The sequence below is a fragment of the Oncorhynchus tshawytscha genome, unplaced genomic scaffold, assembly GCF_018296145.1.
Source record: "Oncorhynchus tshawytscha isolate Ot180627B unplaced genomic scaffold, Otsh_v2.0 Un_contig_4572_pilon_pilon, whole genome shotgun sequence".
In the NCBI taxonomy this organism is placed as follows: Eukaryota; Metazoa; Chordata; class Actinopteri; order Salmoniformes; family Salmonidae; genus Oncorhynchus; species Oncorhynchus tshawytscha.
In genome coordinates, this window is record NW_024609806.1 from 223,639 (window position 1) to 242,425 (window position 18,787).

An 18,787-nucleotide genomic window follows, 5' to 3' on the forward strand; every position below is an offset into this window, starting at 1 on the left:
CCTAGGCCGTCATTGTAAATAAGAATTTGTTCTTAATTAACTGACTTGCCTAGTTAAATAAAGTTTTTTTTTTAAATGGTCCAGATATATTGACATCTACCATTTTGAAGGGTCCTACTCAAATTTGAGAGTTTAATTCCTGTAACAGAAAGTGGGTCAAATATCTATTCATTGTGCCATTCGTTATTTTAGCAACACGTTGTTAACAATTTGTTACATTGTAACAAGTTTGGAATTCCCACATGACAAATAACGGTATTTCTCCGGAAGTGATGTAGCTAATGTTGTTATTCTATTCCAGGAAGAGAGGACGGGGATTGCGTTTAACATCGAGCAACTGCGTCAATAACAGTTTTGACGAATATCTTTGTTTTTCCTCTACTCTTCAGCATGGCAAATGGGTATGTTATCATATTATGTGCTCTTGTCGATAAAAAATAACAACTATTGAAAAATGTATTCGTCTTGCCCTGGTAACTTGATATGCTAGCTAACGAACTAACTGGCTAGCTAACTAGCCAAACCAAAGGGTCCCTGACAAAGCCAGGTCAGCAAACCGATAACTAGCTAGCTAGGTGGGTGGACGGACAACTCATGCTATCTTGGGAGGACATAGTACAAGGTTGGCTGAGAATGTTCGAGAATAGTCATTAATCTCTGTTAAAGCTAGCTAGATACATAGCTAGCTATGGGAACAAGCTAGCTAGGCTATCTCTAAGGAGTTAGCTAGCAATATGTTAGATTACTAGCCTAAACAAGCACTTTACAGCAGGATGCCAGTTTAACTACACGATTTAGCTAGGCCTTTTTCTTTGTTTTGCCACATGGCTATATTTATGTCTGGAAGCCGTATGATACTTGCCCAGTTAATTCTAATGCCATTACATTAACTAACGTCAGCTAGCCATAAAGTTACATCATTGTGTGATTTAATTTGGCTCTAACACGTTCACTGACACGTTCACTGACACGCTCACTGACACGCTCACTGACACACTCTCTGACACACGCACTGGGTTGTCAACAGTTCAGATAAAGATGCTATCAACCTGTAAAACCAAACTAGGTAGGTTCATGTCACTCATCACAATCCATATAATAAATGTATAATTATAAATATATATTTTTTAGGTCGCATACATTTGGCATGTCGAACAATGCTCTGCTATTGTCTGGCAATGATGAATTGTATAATTTGGAAATGTTTTAGTACGAGCCTGTTTTTAACATGATTTAGTATGAGAATAAGTGGTGTGTGTTACTGATGTGTTTTGTCTAGATTACAACCCCTGGCCTGTGTTTTCTTTCTCTATTTACCAATGTTGTCTTAGTTACTTCTCTTGTGCACCATTTTCCTGAACACGTCACTGTGACTGAACAGAGAGACTGGAAATTCCTGCTCATCTTGTCTGATCTTTAGGTCTCTTTATGTAGTGTTGTGGTGTTTCTCTTGTCATGATGTGTGGTTTTTTTCTCCGATTTATTTTTATCCCCGTCTCAGGCCCCAAATGAGGTGTTTTGGCTCTTGGTAGGCCATCATTGTAAGTTAGAATTAGTTCTTAAGTGACTTGCCTAGTTAAATAAAATAAAAAAGCCTACATGCCTTTATAAGACATTTAGCTAGACTTCAGTGATATATCTTTTATCTGTTGAGAATGAGATCGTGGACAGCATTTTTTGCACAAGTCCTTTGACTGTTAACTTCTTTCTCATTGCAACTGTGGAATGTAGAATCTCTTATCTTGTTTCAGGGAAAATGCTGACAGATGTTGTGGCCAGAGGAATTCATCAGCACATTTAGGCGACAGTTTAGGCCAGACTAAACCTATACCCTTTATAGTTCACTATATGGGGAATAGCATTTGGACATTAAACGCTCTCTCACTGTGGTCGCTGATCAAGTCCTTTGTCTAAATATACCAACAACATTTAGTTTGGTTCTTTCCTCGGAGGTCTCAGTGGATGAAACAACTGGAGGCCGTATCTGGATTACTAAATAAGAACCGTCTGAATGAGATGGTATCCTTGCTGCTTTCTGTGAACCAACCACACTGCAAAGCTAAACACAGGAAGAACACCTCCTAACCAATTTGATTTGCATTTTTAGATAAGACCTTTGTTGTTGGTACATTTAGATTACATTTGACATTTTAGTGACTAAGCAGACACTCTTATCCAGATCGACTTATGATGTTGGTATGTTAAACTTTCTGCTTGTTCAGTCATTGACTTCATAGTTTAGTGAAGAGCTGGGGAACAGACCGTAACAGACCAACCCTTGTCAACTCTAGTCAGGGATGATGAGCGTGTCATAGTCATGCACACCACAGCAACAACAGTAGTCATATTCACCACGGCAACAACAGTAGTCATATTCACCACGGCAACAACAGTAGTCATATTCCCCACGGCAACAACTGTAGTCATATCGACCACGGCCGGGAACAGTAGTCATATTCACCACGGCAGCAACAGTGGTCGCGCACGCCACGGGAACAACTACATGGACAAGATTGATGACGGCATTTCTGGTCCGGGATGAGCCTATAAGACAGCTACTAGAGATGAATATCTTTATGACAGACTAATGAGCCGTAACTGAATGTACCGGGCTAATAGGTCCACTGTCATCTGCCCTTCTGGAGACTGAGCTTTGTTTAGAAATATTAAGACACCAGCTTTAAAAGAAGACATGCGGTTGAAACATCTCAGCTTTAAAAACATATTTTTTTTAAAAGAACACCATGAATTGAAACCTTGTTGCAGTTATTTGTAGAAGATGCTGTCTCCTTTCCTTTTTTGGAATACAGGACTTCTGTTGTCCTTCTCTTCCCATGCAGCCTGTGCTGAGTGACCCATGCCTCTCTGTTGTCCTTCTCTTCCCATGCAGCCTGTGCTGAGTGACCCATGCCTCTCTGTTGTCCTCCTCCTCTTCCCATGCAGCCTGTGCTGAGTGACCCATGCCTCTCTGTTGTCCTTCTCTTCCCATGCAGCCTGTGCTGAGTGACCCATGCCTCTCTGTTGTCCTCCTCCTCTTCCCATGCAGCCTGTGCTGAGTGACCCATGCCTCTCTGTTGTCCTCCTTCTCTTCCCATGCAGCCTGTGCTGAGTGACCCATGCCTCTCTATTGTCCTCCTTCTCTTCCCATGCAGCCTGTGCTGAGTGACCCATGCCTCTCTGTTGTCCTCCTCCTCTTCCCATGCAGCCTGTGCTGAGTGACCCATGCCTCTCTGTTGTCCTCCTCCTCTTCCCATGCAGCCTGTGCTGAGTGACCCATGCCTCTCTGTTGTCCTCCTCCTCTTCCCATGCAGCCTGTGCTGAGTGACCCATGCCTCTCTGTTGTCCTCCTCCTCTTCCCATGCAGCCTGTGCTGAGTGACCCATGCCTCTCTGTTGTCCTCCTCTTCCCATGCAGCCTGTGCTGAGTGACCCATGCCTCTCTGTTGTCCTTCTCTTCCCATGCAGCCTGTGCTGAGTGACCCATGCCTCTCTGTTGTCCTTCTCTTCCCATGCAGCCTGTGCTGAGTGACCCATGCCTCTCTGTTGTCCTCCTCCTCTTCCCATGCAGCCTGTGCTGAGTGACCCATGCCTCTCTGTTGTCCTCCTTCTCTTCCCATGCAGCCTGTGCTGAGTGACCCATGCCTCTCTGTTGTCCTCCTCCTCTTCCCATGCAGCCTGTGCTGAGTGACCCATGCCTCTCTGTTGTCCTCCTCCTCTTCCCATGCAGCCTGTGCTGAGTGACCCATGCCTCTCTGTTGTCCTCCTCCTCTTCCCATGCAGCCTGTGCTGAGTGACCCATGCCTCTCTGTTGTCCTCCTCCTCTTCCCATGCAGCCTGTGCTGAGTGACCCATGCCTCTCTGTTGTCCTCCTCCTCTTCCCATGCAGCCTGTGCTGAGTGACCCATGCCTCTCTGTTGTCCTCCTCCTCTTCCCATGCAGCCTGTGCTGAGTGACCCATGCCTCTCTGTTGTCCTTCTCTTCCCATGCAGCCTCTGTTGTCCTTCTCTTCCCATGCAGCCTGTGCTGAGTGACCCATGCCTCTCTGTTGTCCTCCTCCTCTTCCCATGCAGCCTGTGCTGAGTGACCCATGCCTCTCTGTTGTCCTCCTCCTCTTCCCATGCAGCCTGTGCTGAGTGACCCATGCCTCTCTGTTGTCCTCCTCCTCTTCCCATGCAGCCTATGCTGAGTGACCCATGCCTCTCTGTTGTCCTTCTCTTCCCATGCAGCCTGTGCTGAGTGACCCATGCCTTTCTGTTGTCCTCCTCTTCCCATGCAGCCTGTGCTGAGTGACCCATGCCTCTCTGTTGTCCTCCTCTTCCCATGCAGCCTGTGCTGAGTGACCCATGCCTCTCTGTTGTCCTCCTCCTCTTCCCATGCAGCTTGTTATGAGTGACTGATGCCTCTCTGTTGTCCTCCTTCTCTTCCCATGCAGCCTGTGCTGAGTGACCCATGCCTCTCTGTTGTCCTCCTTCTCTTCCCATGCAGCCTGTGCTGAGTGACCCATGCCTCTCTGTTGTCCTCCTTCTCTTCCCATGCAGCCTGTGCTGAGTGACCCATGCCTCTCTGTTGTCCTCCTCTTCCCATGCAGCCTGTGCTGAGTGACCCATGCCTCTCTGTTGTCCTCCTCCTCTTCCCATGCAGCTTGTTATGAGTGACTGATGCCTCTCTGTTGTCCTCCCCCTCTTCCCATGCAGCCTGTGCTGAGTGACTGATGCCTCTCTGTTGTCCTCCTTCTCGTCCCATGCAGCCTGTGCTGAGTGACCGATGGCTCTCTTCCTGGACGGGACATCAGTAGGCAGTGCCATGGACACGTCAAACTTTGCACACGTCATCTTCCAGAACGTGGGGAAGAGCTACCTGCCCCACGCCGCTCTAGAGTGTCACTACACTCTTACCCAGTTCATCAAACCACACCAGAAGGACTGGGTTGGCATATTCAAGGTGAGTCCGTCCTCTCTCCTTCCTCTCCCATGCGTCTTTTTTAAGGTGGACTCGGTAATTTAGCGTACATCACACAGGGTTACTTTCAGCTTACAGAAATCAATCACAATTCCAAATCTGCCATTATTTAGCTCCTCCCAATTAGCCCATAGTGTCATTGTGTTTATGCTATCATGCCAACACCTTGTCACGCCAAACATTTTTTCCACAGCGATGGAGTTGGCAAGAGCACGAACAGATCTGGGACCAGACTAGTTCCCAATGCGTTCCATTGTGTTAGTCTGGTCAGTTGTGGTCATCGTGTTATTGTTGAAGCCTGTAAGCAGGAAGTACACCTGGCCACACTGTGTAGAATAATAATGTCATGTTGCTTATTCATCTGCCCATAACAGGTAAATTCTATTTTAAAGGACCAAGGGCATCTGTCTTCCAAACTTGATTACACTTCTAGAGTGGGAACCTGGACACCTACTGACCTATAATTCCTATCTGGCCCAATCCACTCGCTGTGAGCAAGCATATTAGAATTGTTGTGTGTCCCTAATAGTTACCTATCCCCTTTTATAGGGCACTACTTTTGGTCAGGCTCCATATGGCTCTGGTAAACAATAGTGCACTGTATAGGGTGCCATTTAGTACTTAACTGAACTCTCAAGACTCCTGGTTTATCTGAGAGGTTTTGCTTTACTCATGTAAAAAAAAAAGTAAGGTAAACCATGTCCTGTAACCACTGTGTTTGAGTGCACTCTCAGTATGAAAAGTGAGGTTGGCAGATCAGAAGGGGGGGGGTCTTTTTGTCCTGCTCTGCAGACTGGCGTGTCCCAGATGGATCTGGTTATAGGAGCACATTAAATCCAATGCACTGGCAGGTATTGATTTGAGCCACTTCTGTAGTGAAAGATAGCGGGCAGAGTGAAGCTGGGCGAGGGCCTCATCCAGCAGGAGACCAGCAGCAGGAATGCTACTATAAAGGAGATGTGGAACTGATGAGAGGTGGTCTGGGCTCACATCTCATCAGACCAGATCAAAGCAGCAGTCTGTTTCTGTTTTCTCTCTATGTGGGCTGGATTGAATGCAGTTCAACACACACAAACACACACACAAACACACACACAATTGCTTCTGTTTCTCTGTAGTTTTATGGCACTGCAGATTTTATTTTTATTTTTATCAGAGCGTATGGCAGAAGCCTTCAGTAAAAAGTGACTTTCAGTGTCATATAATTATATCTAATTGAACGGATAAAATGATTAAGTTTGAGTTTAAACCAGAACCATAAACTGGCTCCATAAAAGCAGAACACAAGTTTCTGTTAAACATGAACCTGCTGTTTAATCTGTGAAGTGTAGCATGGCAGAGAGGAGGACAAGCTCCAGTCAGTCTTGTTGTTATATTGGGACTGAGACTGTCTGTCCCAAATGGCACCCTGTTCCCTATATAGGGCACTACTTTAGAGCACTATGTAGGGGATCGTGTGTAATTTGGGACGCAGCGTCCGACACAAGGGGGAGGATCAGTGAACATCTGGGAATTTGTTCATTTTTATCTACTTTGAAATATTGGAGTCGTGGATTTGATTGGAGTGTTGTCTGATGGCGATGTCATACCACAGCACCTAACTGCAGCAGTGGTGCAAGTTCTCCCAAACCCCAAACACGCTAATTCACCAAGGTGGAAAAAGCAGAGCAGTGTGGAACATAAATCGTGTAAATGTTCCCGGGCGTGTTGACAGACAGGAGGCTGGGGTGCCAAGCTGAGCTCCAGGCAGCACTCGCAGGAGGACAGATACCTGGACCATGACTCACTCTCTCACTGTGGGAAGGGAAGAACACTGCTGCTACCTAACTTGAGGACCAAACTGAAGTGACAAGGAAATCCACTCAACTCTTGGAGGACAGTGGAAGTAGATAAAAATGATTAAGGCCTCATACCAAAACACACAGATTATTTTTTATCAAATTCTACTTCACTCACTGTCCCCAGAGCTGTGCTGTGTGGTGCAGCTTCACGGCTTGGTCCAATACCTCAGCCTATAAGGTGCTATCGCCCCCTAGTGACTTGGAGCTGCTATCGCCTCATAACGGATGAACTCAGATAAACATTTAGTCTTTATCTTTCAGCCTGAAATGGTTTCCTGTCTTTGTCTCTTCATCCGCACTGATCTGATAAGTCATGATAGGGTAGAGCAATAGGGTGTTAAAACTATACTGGGTGTGTAGGGCGGCAGGTTTCCTAGCGGTTAGAGCGCTGGGCCACTAACTGAAAGGTTGCTTTTCCATGATTTAACCTAGTTTCTCAGAACATTTGTACATGTACCTAGGCTATGCAAACCAATAGTTGTGTACAACAAATGTCATAATTGTGTAACGGCTAGCTTAGTTAGTGGTACGCGCTAAATAACGTTTCAATCGGTGACGTCACTTGCTCTGAGACCTTCTGCAAGGGCCGCGGCTTTTTTATTTTAATTTTTTATTTTACTAGGCAAGTCAGTTAAGAACAAAACCTTATTTTCAATGACGGCCTAGGAACAGTGGGTTAACTGCCTGTTCAGGGGAAGAACGACAGATTTGAACCTTGTCAGCTTGGGGATTTGAACTTGCAACCTTTCGGTTACTAGTCCAACGCTCTAACCACTAGGCTACCCTGCCGCCCCAGGGTAGCTTAGTGGAGCGATGGGTAACGATGCTTCGTGGGTGACTTTTGTGGATGTGTGCAGAGGGTCCCTGGTTCGCGCCCGGGTATGGGCGAGGGGACGGTCTAAAGTTATACTGTTACAATTGCACGGTACCACTCGCCAAGATAAACAAAACGTTTCATCCAACCATTTGTTTAGCATCAGCAGCAGAGCCGTGGGGGACAGACAGACTCTTGTTAGGCAGCACCGTGTCTTCTGCCTGTTCTATCTGTCTATGGCTCTTTGATGTTGGAATGGTTGCTTTGAGTTGTGCTCTGAGCGCACACACACAAACCGTGTACTATGCTAGCTACTAGTCCCTAACCTGCAGTTTACTATGCTAGCTACTAGCCCCTAACCTGCAGCGTACTATGCTAGCTACTAGTCCCTAACCTGCAGCGTACTATGCTAACTACTAGCCCCTAACCTGCAGCGTACTATGCTAACTACTAGCCCCTAACCTGCAGCGTACTATGCTAGCTACTGGTCCCTAACCTGCAGCGTACTATGCTAACTACTAGCCCCTAACCTGCAGCTTACTATGCTAGCTACTAGCCCCTAACCTGCAGTTTACTATGCTAGCTACTAGCCCCTAACCTGCAGTGTACTATGCTAACTACTGGTCCCTAACCTGCAGCGTACTATGCTAGCTACTAGCCCCTAACCTGCAGCTTACTATGCTAGCTACTAGCCCCTAACCTGCAGTTTACTATGCTAGCTACTAGCCCCTAACCTGCAGTGTACTATGCTAGCTACTAGTCCCTAACCTGCAGCGTACTATGCTAACTACTAGCCCCTAACCTGCAGCTTACTATGCTAGCTACTAGTCCCTAACCTGCAGCTTACTATGCTAGCTACTAGTCCCTAACCTGCAGCTTACTATGCTAGCTGCTAGTCCCTAACCTGCAGTTTACTATGCTAGCTACTAGTCCCTAACCTGCAGCGTACTATGCTAGCTGTTAGTCCCTAACCTGCAGTTTACTATGCTAGCTACTAGTCCCTAACCTGCAGTTTACTATGCTAGCTGCTAGTCCCTAACCTGCAGTTTACTATGCTAGCTGCTAGTCCCTAACCTGCAGTTTACTATGCTAGCTACTGGCCCCTAACCTGCAGCGTACTATGCTAACTACTGGTCCTAACCTGCAGTTTACTATGCTAGCTACTAGCCCCTAACCTGCAGCGTACTATGCTAGCTGCTAGTCCCTAACCTGCAGTTTACTATGCTAGCTACTAGTCCCTAACCTGCAACTTGCTGAAGAACAGTGTGCTGGCATTACGTGGTGTGTTTTATGGGAAGTATTTTAAGCATGTTGGCATAATGTTTTTTGTTAAGAATGTGTTTTGCATGTTTAAAGGGTATAATTAGCTTAGCTCTTGGATCAGCTAAATGGCTTTGGTCTGTTGTGGGAACACAAGATTCTCACTTTGTGCACGCTATTGTTATACCAACCTATCCCGCCAATAGACCTATTGGATTAAGTCTACGTTTCCAGCATGATTAGACCCATGTATGCACGCGGTATCCACTCCTCTCCTGGTTGTAAATGTGGCTGTTTACAGGGCAGACTAGGCCCTCTGGTCCTGTGAAAGGTGCTTTAGTCCAGTCCTGAGAGTCTCTTCAGCCCCTGACTCTCACCTCTCTCACCACTAATGAGTGTTACTGCAGTAAAGCCTACTTCTACTGGCCTTCCTTCATTCTGTAATGACAGTCACTAACTATGTGCCTGCTTTAATAACTTCCTGTTCTTTACGGCTGGAAGTGGGAACGCCCCCCAGGGACAACTACCCAGGGTACTCTCAACAACACTGGCATCATTGTAGTGTAGCACAGGAGCATCTGTAACACACACACACACACACAGCAATGATGCGGTAGTGGGGAAAAACAAGCTGGTCAGACGGATGGAAGGAGCACGCTGACCATATGTAAACAAACTGTGAGAGAATTTGTGATGGGGAGAGATTTTGTTTTTGCTTACATAAAGTCTCATTGGTTAGATTAAAGTTTTGGTGTTGTCTGTATCATAGTTTGACCGACCAGGCCAGCACTGAGCCTGTAGTCTCGACCTGGAACCTCAGGCAGCACTGAGCCTGTAGTCTCGACCTGGAACCTCAGGCAGCACTGAGCCTGTAGCCTAGACCTGGAACCCCGGGCAGCACTGAGCCTCTAGCCTAGACCTGGAACACCAGGCAGCACTGAGCCTGTAGCCTAGACCTGGAATCCCAGGCAGCACTAAGCCTGTAGCCTAGACCTGGAACCCCAGGCAGCACTGAGCCTGTAGCCTAGACCTGGAACCCCAGGCAGCACTGTGATCCTGATTTCGTTTGACAGTTTTATGACCCTGGGCTGACATTCTGGATGTATTTTCTGTACTTCCCTCACCGGCCATCAGTTAACACATAAAATTCATACAATTACATTTTGGTTTCAATTTTGATGTATAACATTTTCACCTATTTTCCCCTTCCTGTTTGAGGTGAGCTGTTGACGCTGTTCCGCAGCGGAGCATGTTGACGAGGCCGGGCCTCATTATAGGCCATACACGATACGTGGCACGCAGGAATATAGGAATGTTGAAACCATCCCCCATTTTCACATCTAAAACCTTCACATAACCTAGAGCCTAAGTGGTGTTTACGTCTTTATATTGCAAAAGGTTTTCATGATTGTGGCCCATATCGACACCATATAGGACCTTTCCTCTACATTGTGGTAGCTCCATATTGGCTAATAAAAAGCATGAGCTGGCGTACAACCAGAGAAAATGATTTAGTGTAGAGGTGCAGACTAACGGCGAATAAACTGTAAGCTATAAAAAATACATAGTCACACACTCTCTATATAAACTCTGAGTGGTTTATTGGTTAAAACAGCAACGTTTCGCCATCGCTGTGCCTTCTTCAGGGTGGCTACAATGCCACTGTGTCATGTGTAGGCAGGATACTGTTTCACAGCTTTGGGTGGTTTCTCTGTCCACTAACCTGCTCCATTATTACTGGATTTATGTCCCAAATGGTACCCTGTTCCCTATGTAGTGCGTAGTACACTATGTAGTGCACTAGGTAGTGTGATGTAGTGCACTCTGTAGTGAATAGGGTGCCATTTTTAGGTACAACCTGTGTGTGATGTGGTGCATTGTGTCCATCCCCCCCACTCCTCTGTGTTGCAGGTTGGATGGAGCACAGCGAGGGACTATTACACATTCTTGTGGTGTCCTGTTCCTGAGGACCACACTGAGGGCACTGCCATCCACAGAGCCGTGGTGTTTCAAGGTGTGATTTGGGACCACTGACTGCGCCGTGGTTTTATACAACTTTGACACTTTTTCTAACCTCAAGTCAAGAGGCCTTGAACCTCAGAGAGCTGTTAAGACTTTTATACAAACACAGTAAAATATGAAACTCTACCCATTAAGGGATTTGTTGTTTTGGTGTTAACAAGATGGTTTTCATTGTGTTCATTGCGTTCTTTATTAATAGGTAGACTGGGACTGGGACCAGAAAAGGGTTGCTTAAGGTTGAAACTGAGATCCTGAGCATTTGTTTTATGTTTTAAATCACAATGAACATGATTATGTAGATGGGGGGTGGGGTTCATATTTCAGCTCTCCTACCCGGAGAGGCTTGACGTTGACATTTGAGTCATTTAGCAGATATTCTTATTCAGAGCGACTTACAGGGGCAATTAGAGTTAAGTGCCTTGCTCAAGGATTCGAACCAGCAACCTTTATGTTACTGGCCCAACAGTCGTAACCGCTAGGCTACTTGCTACCTGATATGACCCTAGATACCTAGGCCCCGTCCAGAATGACCCCCTTGCCCTAGACTGTTTGTGATGTTGGTTGTTGTGTTCCTCCCTCAGGATATTACGTGCCCAACGATGATGGGGAGTTCTACCAGTTCTGCTATGTGACCCACAAGGGGGAGATCCGAGGGGCCAGCACGCCCTTCCTGTTCCGGGCTCAGAGCCCCTCAGAGGACGAGCTGCTGACTGTGGAGGATGAGTGCAACTCGGACATCCTGGTGGTGACCACCAGGACCGGATACCTGGAGGTACGTCAGAGAGAGAGAACCAGGCTCTGCAACGATACACACACGCACCCGCATGAATACACACACACACACCTCAATGTTTTCTCTTTGTCCCTGCAGCAAAAGATGGAGGAGGCCCACAGAGAGAAGGAGGAGCTGGTTCAGACCATGAGCCTCCTGCAGAATGAGAAGGTGCAGCTGGAGGAGGAGAAGGGGAGACTGCATAAAGAGTGTGAGCAGGAGAAAGAGAAGTTTGCCCAACTGAGTCGAGAGACCCAGGTGAGAACAACTCCTGGCAGGTAGAGCAAAACCCTTTGAAACGGACAACAATGAGTGTTCTTACTGATCATGTTCAGTTTGTTCCTCACTCATTTCCCAACCATTTTTTTCTCTGTGCTGTGTCCACTGAACACGACCCTGGTGGCAGTTGAAACGTCTCCCTCTAGCCTGTCTCTCAGTATCCCCCAGTGTGCCACACACACACACATCGTTCCACCTCTAACCATTATAAATAAATAAAGAAGTTGACAGTAATGATCTTGAGTGTGATCACTGTTCAACACCAGATATTTAATACTTTGACATGTATCTTTAAAACAGTGTGTTAATGATAACTCATAGAACTATTCCGTTCCATAAAGTTGCTGGTTTTGAAAATGGCTTTGAGATGAAAACATAATTACACATTTGGTGGCTGTTAATTTTACGACAACACTTTTTATATGGATTTTTATGTGCTGCGAAAAAAATGATTCCAAAATTCGGCTCATAAACTTACAGTAGAAAGAAATTCCAAATCTGCTGCAATGCCTTTAGGAGCAGTCGTTGTGCAGGCCTGTACTTACGACAAAGCAAACTTCCCTTCCAGCCTCAAAGAACAATAACACGCCAGATTGAAATGGATGATTTGTGGCCAGATGATTTTACATCTCAGAAGTAGTATTTATTGTTTTCCTCCTCCGCTCACAGCCACACGTTTGGTATTGGATTTACAGTGTGTGTGTGTGCGTGTGTGTGTGTGTGTGTGTGTGTGTGTTTGGGAGATTTGAATCCATAAAGGCCTGGCAGTGTCTCAGTGTTTGACACAGACGGGACTGGCTGGGAAATGGCTGGGATTTCCTCCAGCAGCCGCCTGTCTGTCACAGCACTGAGGGTTTGTTCTTGTTGTGCTTTAGAGACAGGAAGTGATTCAATTGAAGACATTGCAGATATATGTCCTATATAGACCTGACATGGTTCTCTATTCTAATCTACATGACAGAGAAGCATGTCTGTTCTGTGTCACGTATTTCTATCTGAACGTTAGGAATGACAAACCAACAACATTCTTTAGGGAAACTAGTTGATGATAGAAGAGAATCTCACTGTCTCAGGTTCTCACAACTTGTCTCCTGCTCTCTGGTTTGCCGGGTAAAAAGGGACACAAAACATACATTTTAAAGTGTACAAGTTACTAACTCCCTCCCTCTCTCTCTGTCCCCAGGAGGTGCAGGTGTCGTGCCAGGCCCTGCAGGAGGAGAGAGAGGAGGTGAAAAGGAGGCTGGAGGAAGCCACAGCCAGGGTCCTGCAGTTGGAGGATGACCTGATAAGAGTCACCCAGAAGGGCCTGCAGAAAGAGACAGAGCTAGACAGCCTGAAGGACCGAGTGAAGAAGCTGACTCTGGAGAAGGACGGCCTGGAGTCACACCAGAAGGATGAGAAGGATGAGAAGGAGCTCTACAAGGTCTCTCTCTCTCTCTCTCTCTCTCACACACACACGTTGCGCACACTGCTTGTGTACTATGAGTCATGTGACTAGCTGTGAAGGATCATACCAAGGGTTGCAAGATTCCAGTACTTTTCCAAAATTCCCAGGTTTTCCATAAATCCTGCTCGGACGATTGCAGATTTCCTGTAACCGGGATTTATGAAAAGCCTGGGAATTTTGGAAAAGGGACTTGAATCATACCAGAGTCCAGGTAATCTGACCACTTCTCTCAGTCCAGGTAATCTGACCACTTCTCTCAGTCCAGGTAATCTGACCACTTCTCTCAATCCAGGTAATCTGACCACTTCTCTCAATCCAGGTAATCTGACCACTTCTCTCAGTCCAGGTAATCTGACCACTTCTCTCAGTCCAGATAATCTGACCACTTCTCTCAATACAGATAATCTCATTTAGTGTATGTAGCTGCTGTTTCCCTGCTCAGTGGGATCCCACAGTGTTCTGGCTGAACAGGGAATGGTCTGTTCCGGCCCTCTTCCGCCCGGTTCTCGCCTGCTGTTTCTGGGGAGTTCAGTAGTGGTGGTTTTGGTGACTGGTGTGTACAGCTCAGGAACTAGGAGTGGAACACACACAGGCACGCTGTCGCCACGGCAGCACCAGTGAAAGCTGCACCTCATTTAGTGTCCCAATTGGCATCCTATTCCCTTTATAGTGCACTACTTTTGACCAGAGCCCTATGACCCCTGGTCAAAAGTAGTGCACTACATAGTGACTAGGGGGCCATTTTGGTAGCGTCACACAGAGTGGGACTGCAGGGTAGTTTAACGAGCCCACCTCAATCTCTGTGTTGTAATTAAGGTTATGCTGCATTTCTTTTAGGAGTCAGAAACGCTGCTGGCTACATGTTGATGAAGGATGCTGATTAATATAGCACAGAGGGGTGTCTGGAACACCAGGCGGAAACAGCCCTTTTAATGATTCCTTTTGTATACCAACCCCCTACATTGTCCGTCTTTCTGGGACCATTTGAAATGCTTGGATCCTTTCTGATTGTAATGTGATTTGTTATTTTAAAATATTTGTTTGCGGTTCTAGATCCACCTGAAGAAGCGTGAGCTGGAGAACACTAAGCTGAGTGCAGAGCTGCAGATGCTGAAGGCTGTGGATGTAAACAAGGAGAACACCATCGCTCAGTTCAAAGAGGAGGTGGGACGCCTCCGCTCCTTCCTCACTGAGAAGGAGAAACAACACCAGGAGGTCCTGGCCCAGGCCTCCCCCTTGGTAAGAATCATGATCTTATCATGGCAGCCTCCCAGATCCCTACTTTGGACCATTGCACTATATAGGTGGTAGGGAATATGGACCGCACACATACAAGAGACTAGAGGCAACACCGTCAAAGCCGCAGAGCAGCGCCCATGGAGCCGTCCTTGCTCAAAGGCACAACGGCAGAGGGTAGACTTGGGATTCGAACTCACAACAAATGTTAATTCCGAGTGTATGATTTGTTCATCCATACCTGTGTATATGTGAGCGAGAGATGTGTATGTACTGACCTTTCTCCCTGGTGTCCATGTGCATGTATTGACCTCTCTCCCTGGTGTCCCTGTGTATGTATTGACCTCTCTCCCTGGTGTCCCTGTGCATGTATTGACCTCTCTCCCCTGGTGTCCCTGTGCATGTATTGACCTGTGCATGTATTCTCTCCCTGGTGTCCCTGTGCATGTATTGACCTCTCCCCTGGTGTCCCTGTGCATGTATTGACCTCTCTCCCCTGGTGTCCCTGTGCATGTATTGACCTTTCTCCCCTGGTGTCCCTGTGCATGTATTGACCTCTCTCCCCTGGTGTCCCTGTGCATGTATTGACCTCTCTCCCTGGTGTCCCTGTGCATGTATTGACCTCTCTCCCTGGTGTCCCTGTGCATGTATTGACCTCTCTCCCCTGGTGTCCCTGTGCATGTATTGACCTCTCTCCCTGGTGTCCCTGTGCATGTATTGACCTCTCTCTGGTGTCCCTGTGTCCCTGTGCATGTATTGACCTCTCTTGACCTTTCCCCTGGTGTCCCTGTGCATGTATTGACCTTTCTCCCCTGGTGTCCCTGTGCATGTATTGACCTCTCTCCCTGGTGTCCCTGTGCATGTATTGACCTCTCTCCCTGGTGTCCCTGTGCATGTATTGACCTCTCTCCCTGGTGTCCCTGTGCATGTATTGACCTTTCTCCCCTGGTGTCCCTGTGCATGTATTGACCTCTCTCCCTGGTGTCCCTGTGCATGTATTGACCTCTCTCCCTGGTGTCCCTGTGCATGTATTGACCTCTCCCCTGGTGTCCCTGTGCATGTATTGACCTCTCTCCCCTGGTGTCCCTGTGCATGTATTGACCTCTCTCCCCTGGTCTCCCTGGTGTCCCTGTGCATGTGCATTGACCTTTCTCCCTGGTGTCCCTGTGCATGTATTGACCTCTCTCCCCTGGTGTCCCTGTGCATGTATTGACCTCTCTCCCTGGTGTCCCTGGTGTCCCTGTGCATGTATTGACCTCTCTCCCTGGTGTCCCTGTGCATGTATTGACCTTTCTCCCCTGGTGTCCCTGTGCATGTATTGACCTTTCTCCCCTGGTGTCCCTGTGCATGTATTGACCTCTCTCCCTGGTGTCCCTGTGCATGTATTGACCTTTCTCCCCTGGTGTCCCTGTGCATGTATTGACCTCTCTCCCTGGTGTCCCTGTGCATGTATTGACCTCTCTCCCCTGGTGTCCCTGTGCATGTATTGACCTCTCTCCCTGGTGTCCCTGTGCATGTATTGACCTCTCTCCCTGGTGTCCCTGTGCATGTATTGACCTGACCTCTCTCCCTGGTGTCCCTGTGCATGTATTGACCTTTCTCCCCTGGTGTCCCTGTGCATGTATTGACCTCTCTCCCCTGGTGTCCCTGTGCATGTATTGACCTCTCTCCCTGGTGTCCCTGTGTATGTATTGACCTCTCTCCCTGGTGTCCCTGTGCATGTATTGACCTCTCTCCCCTGGTGTCCCTGTGCATGTATTGACCTTTCTCCCCCTGGTGTCCCTGTGCATGTATTGACCTCTCTCCCCTGGTGTCCCTGTGCATGTATTGACCTCTCTCCCTGGTGTCCCTGTGCATGTATTGACCTCTCTCCCTGGTGTCCCTGTGCATGTATTGACCTCTCTCCCCTGGTGTCCCTGTGCATGTATTGACCTCTCTCCCTGGTGTCCCTGTGCATGTATTGACCTTTCTCCCTGGTGTCCCTGTGCATGTATTGACCTCTCTCCCTGGTGTCCCTGTGCATGTATTGACCTCTCTCCCTGGTGTCCCTGTGCATGTATTGACCCTCTCTCCCTGGTGTCCCTGTGCATGTATTGACCTCTCTCCCTGGTGTCCCTGTGCATGTATTGACTCTCTCTCCCTGGTGTCCCTGTGCATGTATTGACCTCTCTCCCCTGGTGTCCCTGTGCATGTATTGACCTCTCTCCCCTGGTGTCCCTGTGCATGTATTGACCTCTCTCCCTGGTGTCCCTGTGCAGAGTGAGCTGAAGGCCATGAAGGAACAGCTTCGTCAGAAGGAAGAGCAGCTTCAGGCCAAACAGCAGCAGGCCTCCATGTTGTCTGCTGAGCTGAGGGACGCGTCCAGCGCCCGCGACCGCACCATGGCTGACCTGTACCGCATGAGGCTGGAGACAGACGCCCTGCAGCAGGGGAAGCAGGAGGCCCTGGCCCAGTGTAGCCGTCTGGAGGGCCTGGTGAAACAGATGAAGGATGACGCCCAGCAGGAGGCGGTAAGGAGGATGCTTGATTTCAATGCATTTGGCTGCATTGACCAGGAGCCATAGGGCTGTTTGAATTTGGGATGTATACTTAGTTTGCACTCGATTTAGCTTGGAGATTGAACTTGAACCCGTTATACTGGACAAACTAAATCAAGTGCAGCTGATATATTTGACAGACTAGTGTCCTGTCCAGGAGGTGTCCTGGTACATCAAGCTGCCTCACTACAGAAACAGGAGATAGACTAGTGTCCTGTCCAGGAGGTGTCCTGGTACATCAAGCTGCCTCACTACAGAAACAGGAGATAGACTAGTGTCCTGTCCAGGGGGTGTACTGGTACATCAAGCTGCCTCACTACAGAAACAGGAGATAGATTAGTGTCCTGTCCAGGGGTGTACTGGTACATCAAGCTGCCTCACTACAGAAACAGGAGATAGATTAGTGTCCTGTCCAGGGGGTGTCCTGGTACATCAAGCTGCCTCACTACAGAAACAGGAGATAGATTAGTGTCCTGTCCAGGGGGTGTACTGGTACATCAAGCTGCCTCACTACAGAAACAGGAGATAGATTAGTGTCCTGTCCAGGGGGTGTCCTGGTACATCAAGCTGCCTCACTACAGAAACAGGAGATAGACTAGTGTCCTGTCCAGGAAGTGTACAGGTACATCAAGCTGCCTCACTACAGAAACAGGAGATAGACTAGTGTCCTGTCCAGGGGGTGTACTGGTACATCAAGCTGCCTCACTACAGAAACAGGAGATAGACTAGTGTCCTGTCCAGGGGGTGTACTGGTACATCAAGCTGCCTCACTACAGAAACAGGAGATAGACTAGTGTCCTGTCCAGGAAGTGTACAGGTACATCAAGTAACCTCACTCTAAAAATAACTGGTAACTAAGCTCCTGTTCTGGATCGGACAAGGTTTACTTGCTCCAGGTCTGATGTTAACATGAAGTGTCCATCTCTGTTCTCACTGTCCCCTGTGTGTTGTGTTGTGGGAGCAGCAGGCTAAGTCTGAGGTGTGCAGGGTGGAGGATGAGGCAGGGGCTGACCCAGCCACCGTGGCTGAGCTGCAGAGAGAGGTGGATGAGGCAGAGGCTGACCCAGCCACCGTGGCTGAGCTGCAGAGAGAGGTGGAGGACCTGAAGCTCCGGCTGCATATGGCTGCAGAACACTACAAAGAGAAGTACAAGGAGTGTCAGAGGCTGCAGAGACAGGTGGTCAAGCTCTCTGAACAACCTGGGGTGAGTGACACACACAGGCATGGATACACACACACACACACACACACACACACACACACACACACACACACACACACACACACACACACACACAGGCATGGATGCACAGACACACACAGGCATGGATGCACAGACACACACAGGCATGGATACACACACACACAGGCATGGATGCACAGACACACACAGGCATGGATACACACACACACAGGCATGGATGCACAGACACACACACAGGCATGGATGCACACACACACACACACACACACACACATCAACATGTGTCTTCATATTGTTTGTGTCTAGGAACTGAGGAAGAACCCAGCAGCTGAGACCATGGCCGTCCCTCTGTCTGTCAGTCCAGACATCTCTGTTCCAGGTACACACACAATCCCCTCACATATTACTACCAGTGAC

General features: G+C 47.9%; 2 protein-coding genes across 2 annotated transcripts in view; one reads left to right on the forward strand and one right to left on the reverse strand.

The window, feature by feature from the left end:
* Nucleotides 1-256: 256 nt before the first annotated feature.
* tax1bp1b (Tax1 (human T-cell leukemia virus type I) binding protein 1b) overlaps nt 257-18,787 on the forward strand; it is a 30,716-nt gene continuing 12,185 nt past the window's right edge. The window contains exons 1-10 of the mRNA XM_042318496.1: nt 257-401; nt 4,747-4,940; nt 10,785-10,887; nt 11,477-11,667; nt 11,767-11,925; nt 13,130-13,369; nt 14,447-14,632; nt 16,888-17,139; nt 18,131-18,370; nt 18,677-18,749. Coding sequence (XP_042174430.1) covers nt 4,764-4,940; nt 10,785-10,887; nt 11,477-11,667; nt 11,767-11,925; nt 13,130-13,369; nt 14,447-14,632; nt 16,888-17,139; nt 18,131-18,370; nt 18,677-18,749 — 1,621 coding nt within the window. The 5' untranslated portion in view covers nt 257-401; nt 4,747-4,763. The remainder of the gene's footprint in view (nt 402-4,746; nt 4,941-10,784; nt 10,888-11,476; nt 11,668-11,766; nt 11,926-13,129; nt 13,370-14,446; nt 14,633-16,887; nt 17,140-18,130; nt 18,371-18,676; nt 18,750-18,787) is intronic.
* LOC112238249 (protein argonaute-2-like) lies at nt 14,808-16,391 on the reverse strand. The gene is made up of 7 exons (XM_042318497.1): nt 16,359-16,391; nt 16,225-16,292; nt 15,893-16,120; nt 15,810-15,851; nt 15,633-15,731; nt 15,085-15,351; nt 14,808-15,040 (listed from the first exon to the last, which is right to left on the reverse strand). Exons 1-7 carry the CDS (start codon nt 16,382-16,384, stop codon nt 14,838-14,840), a joined length of 933 nt encoding a protein of 310 aa, XP_042174431.1. The 5' UTR covers nt 16,385-16,391; the 3' UTR covers nt 14,808-14,837.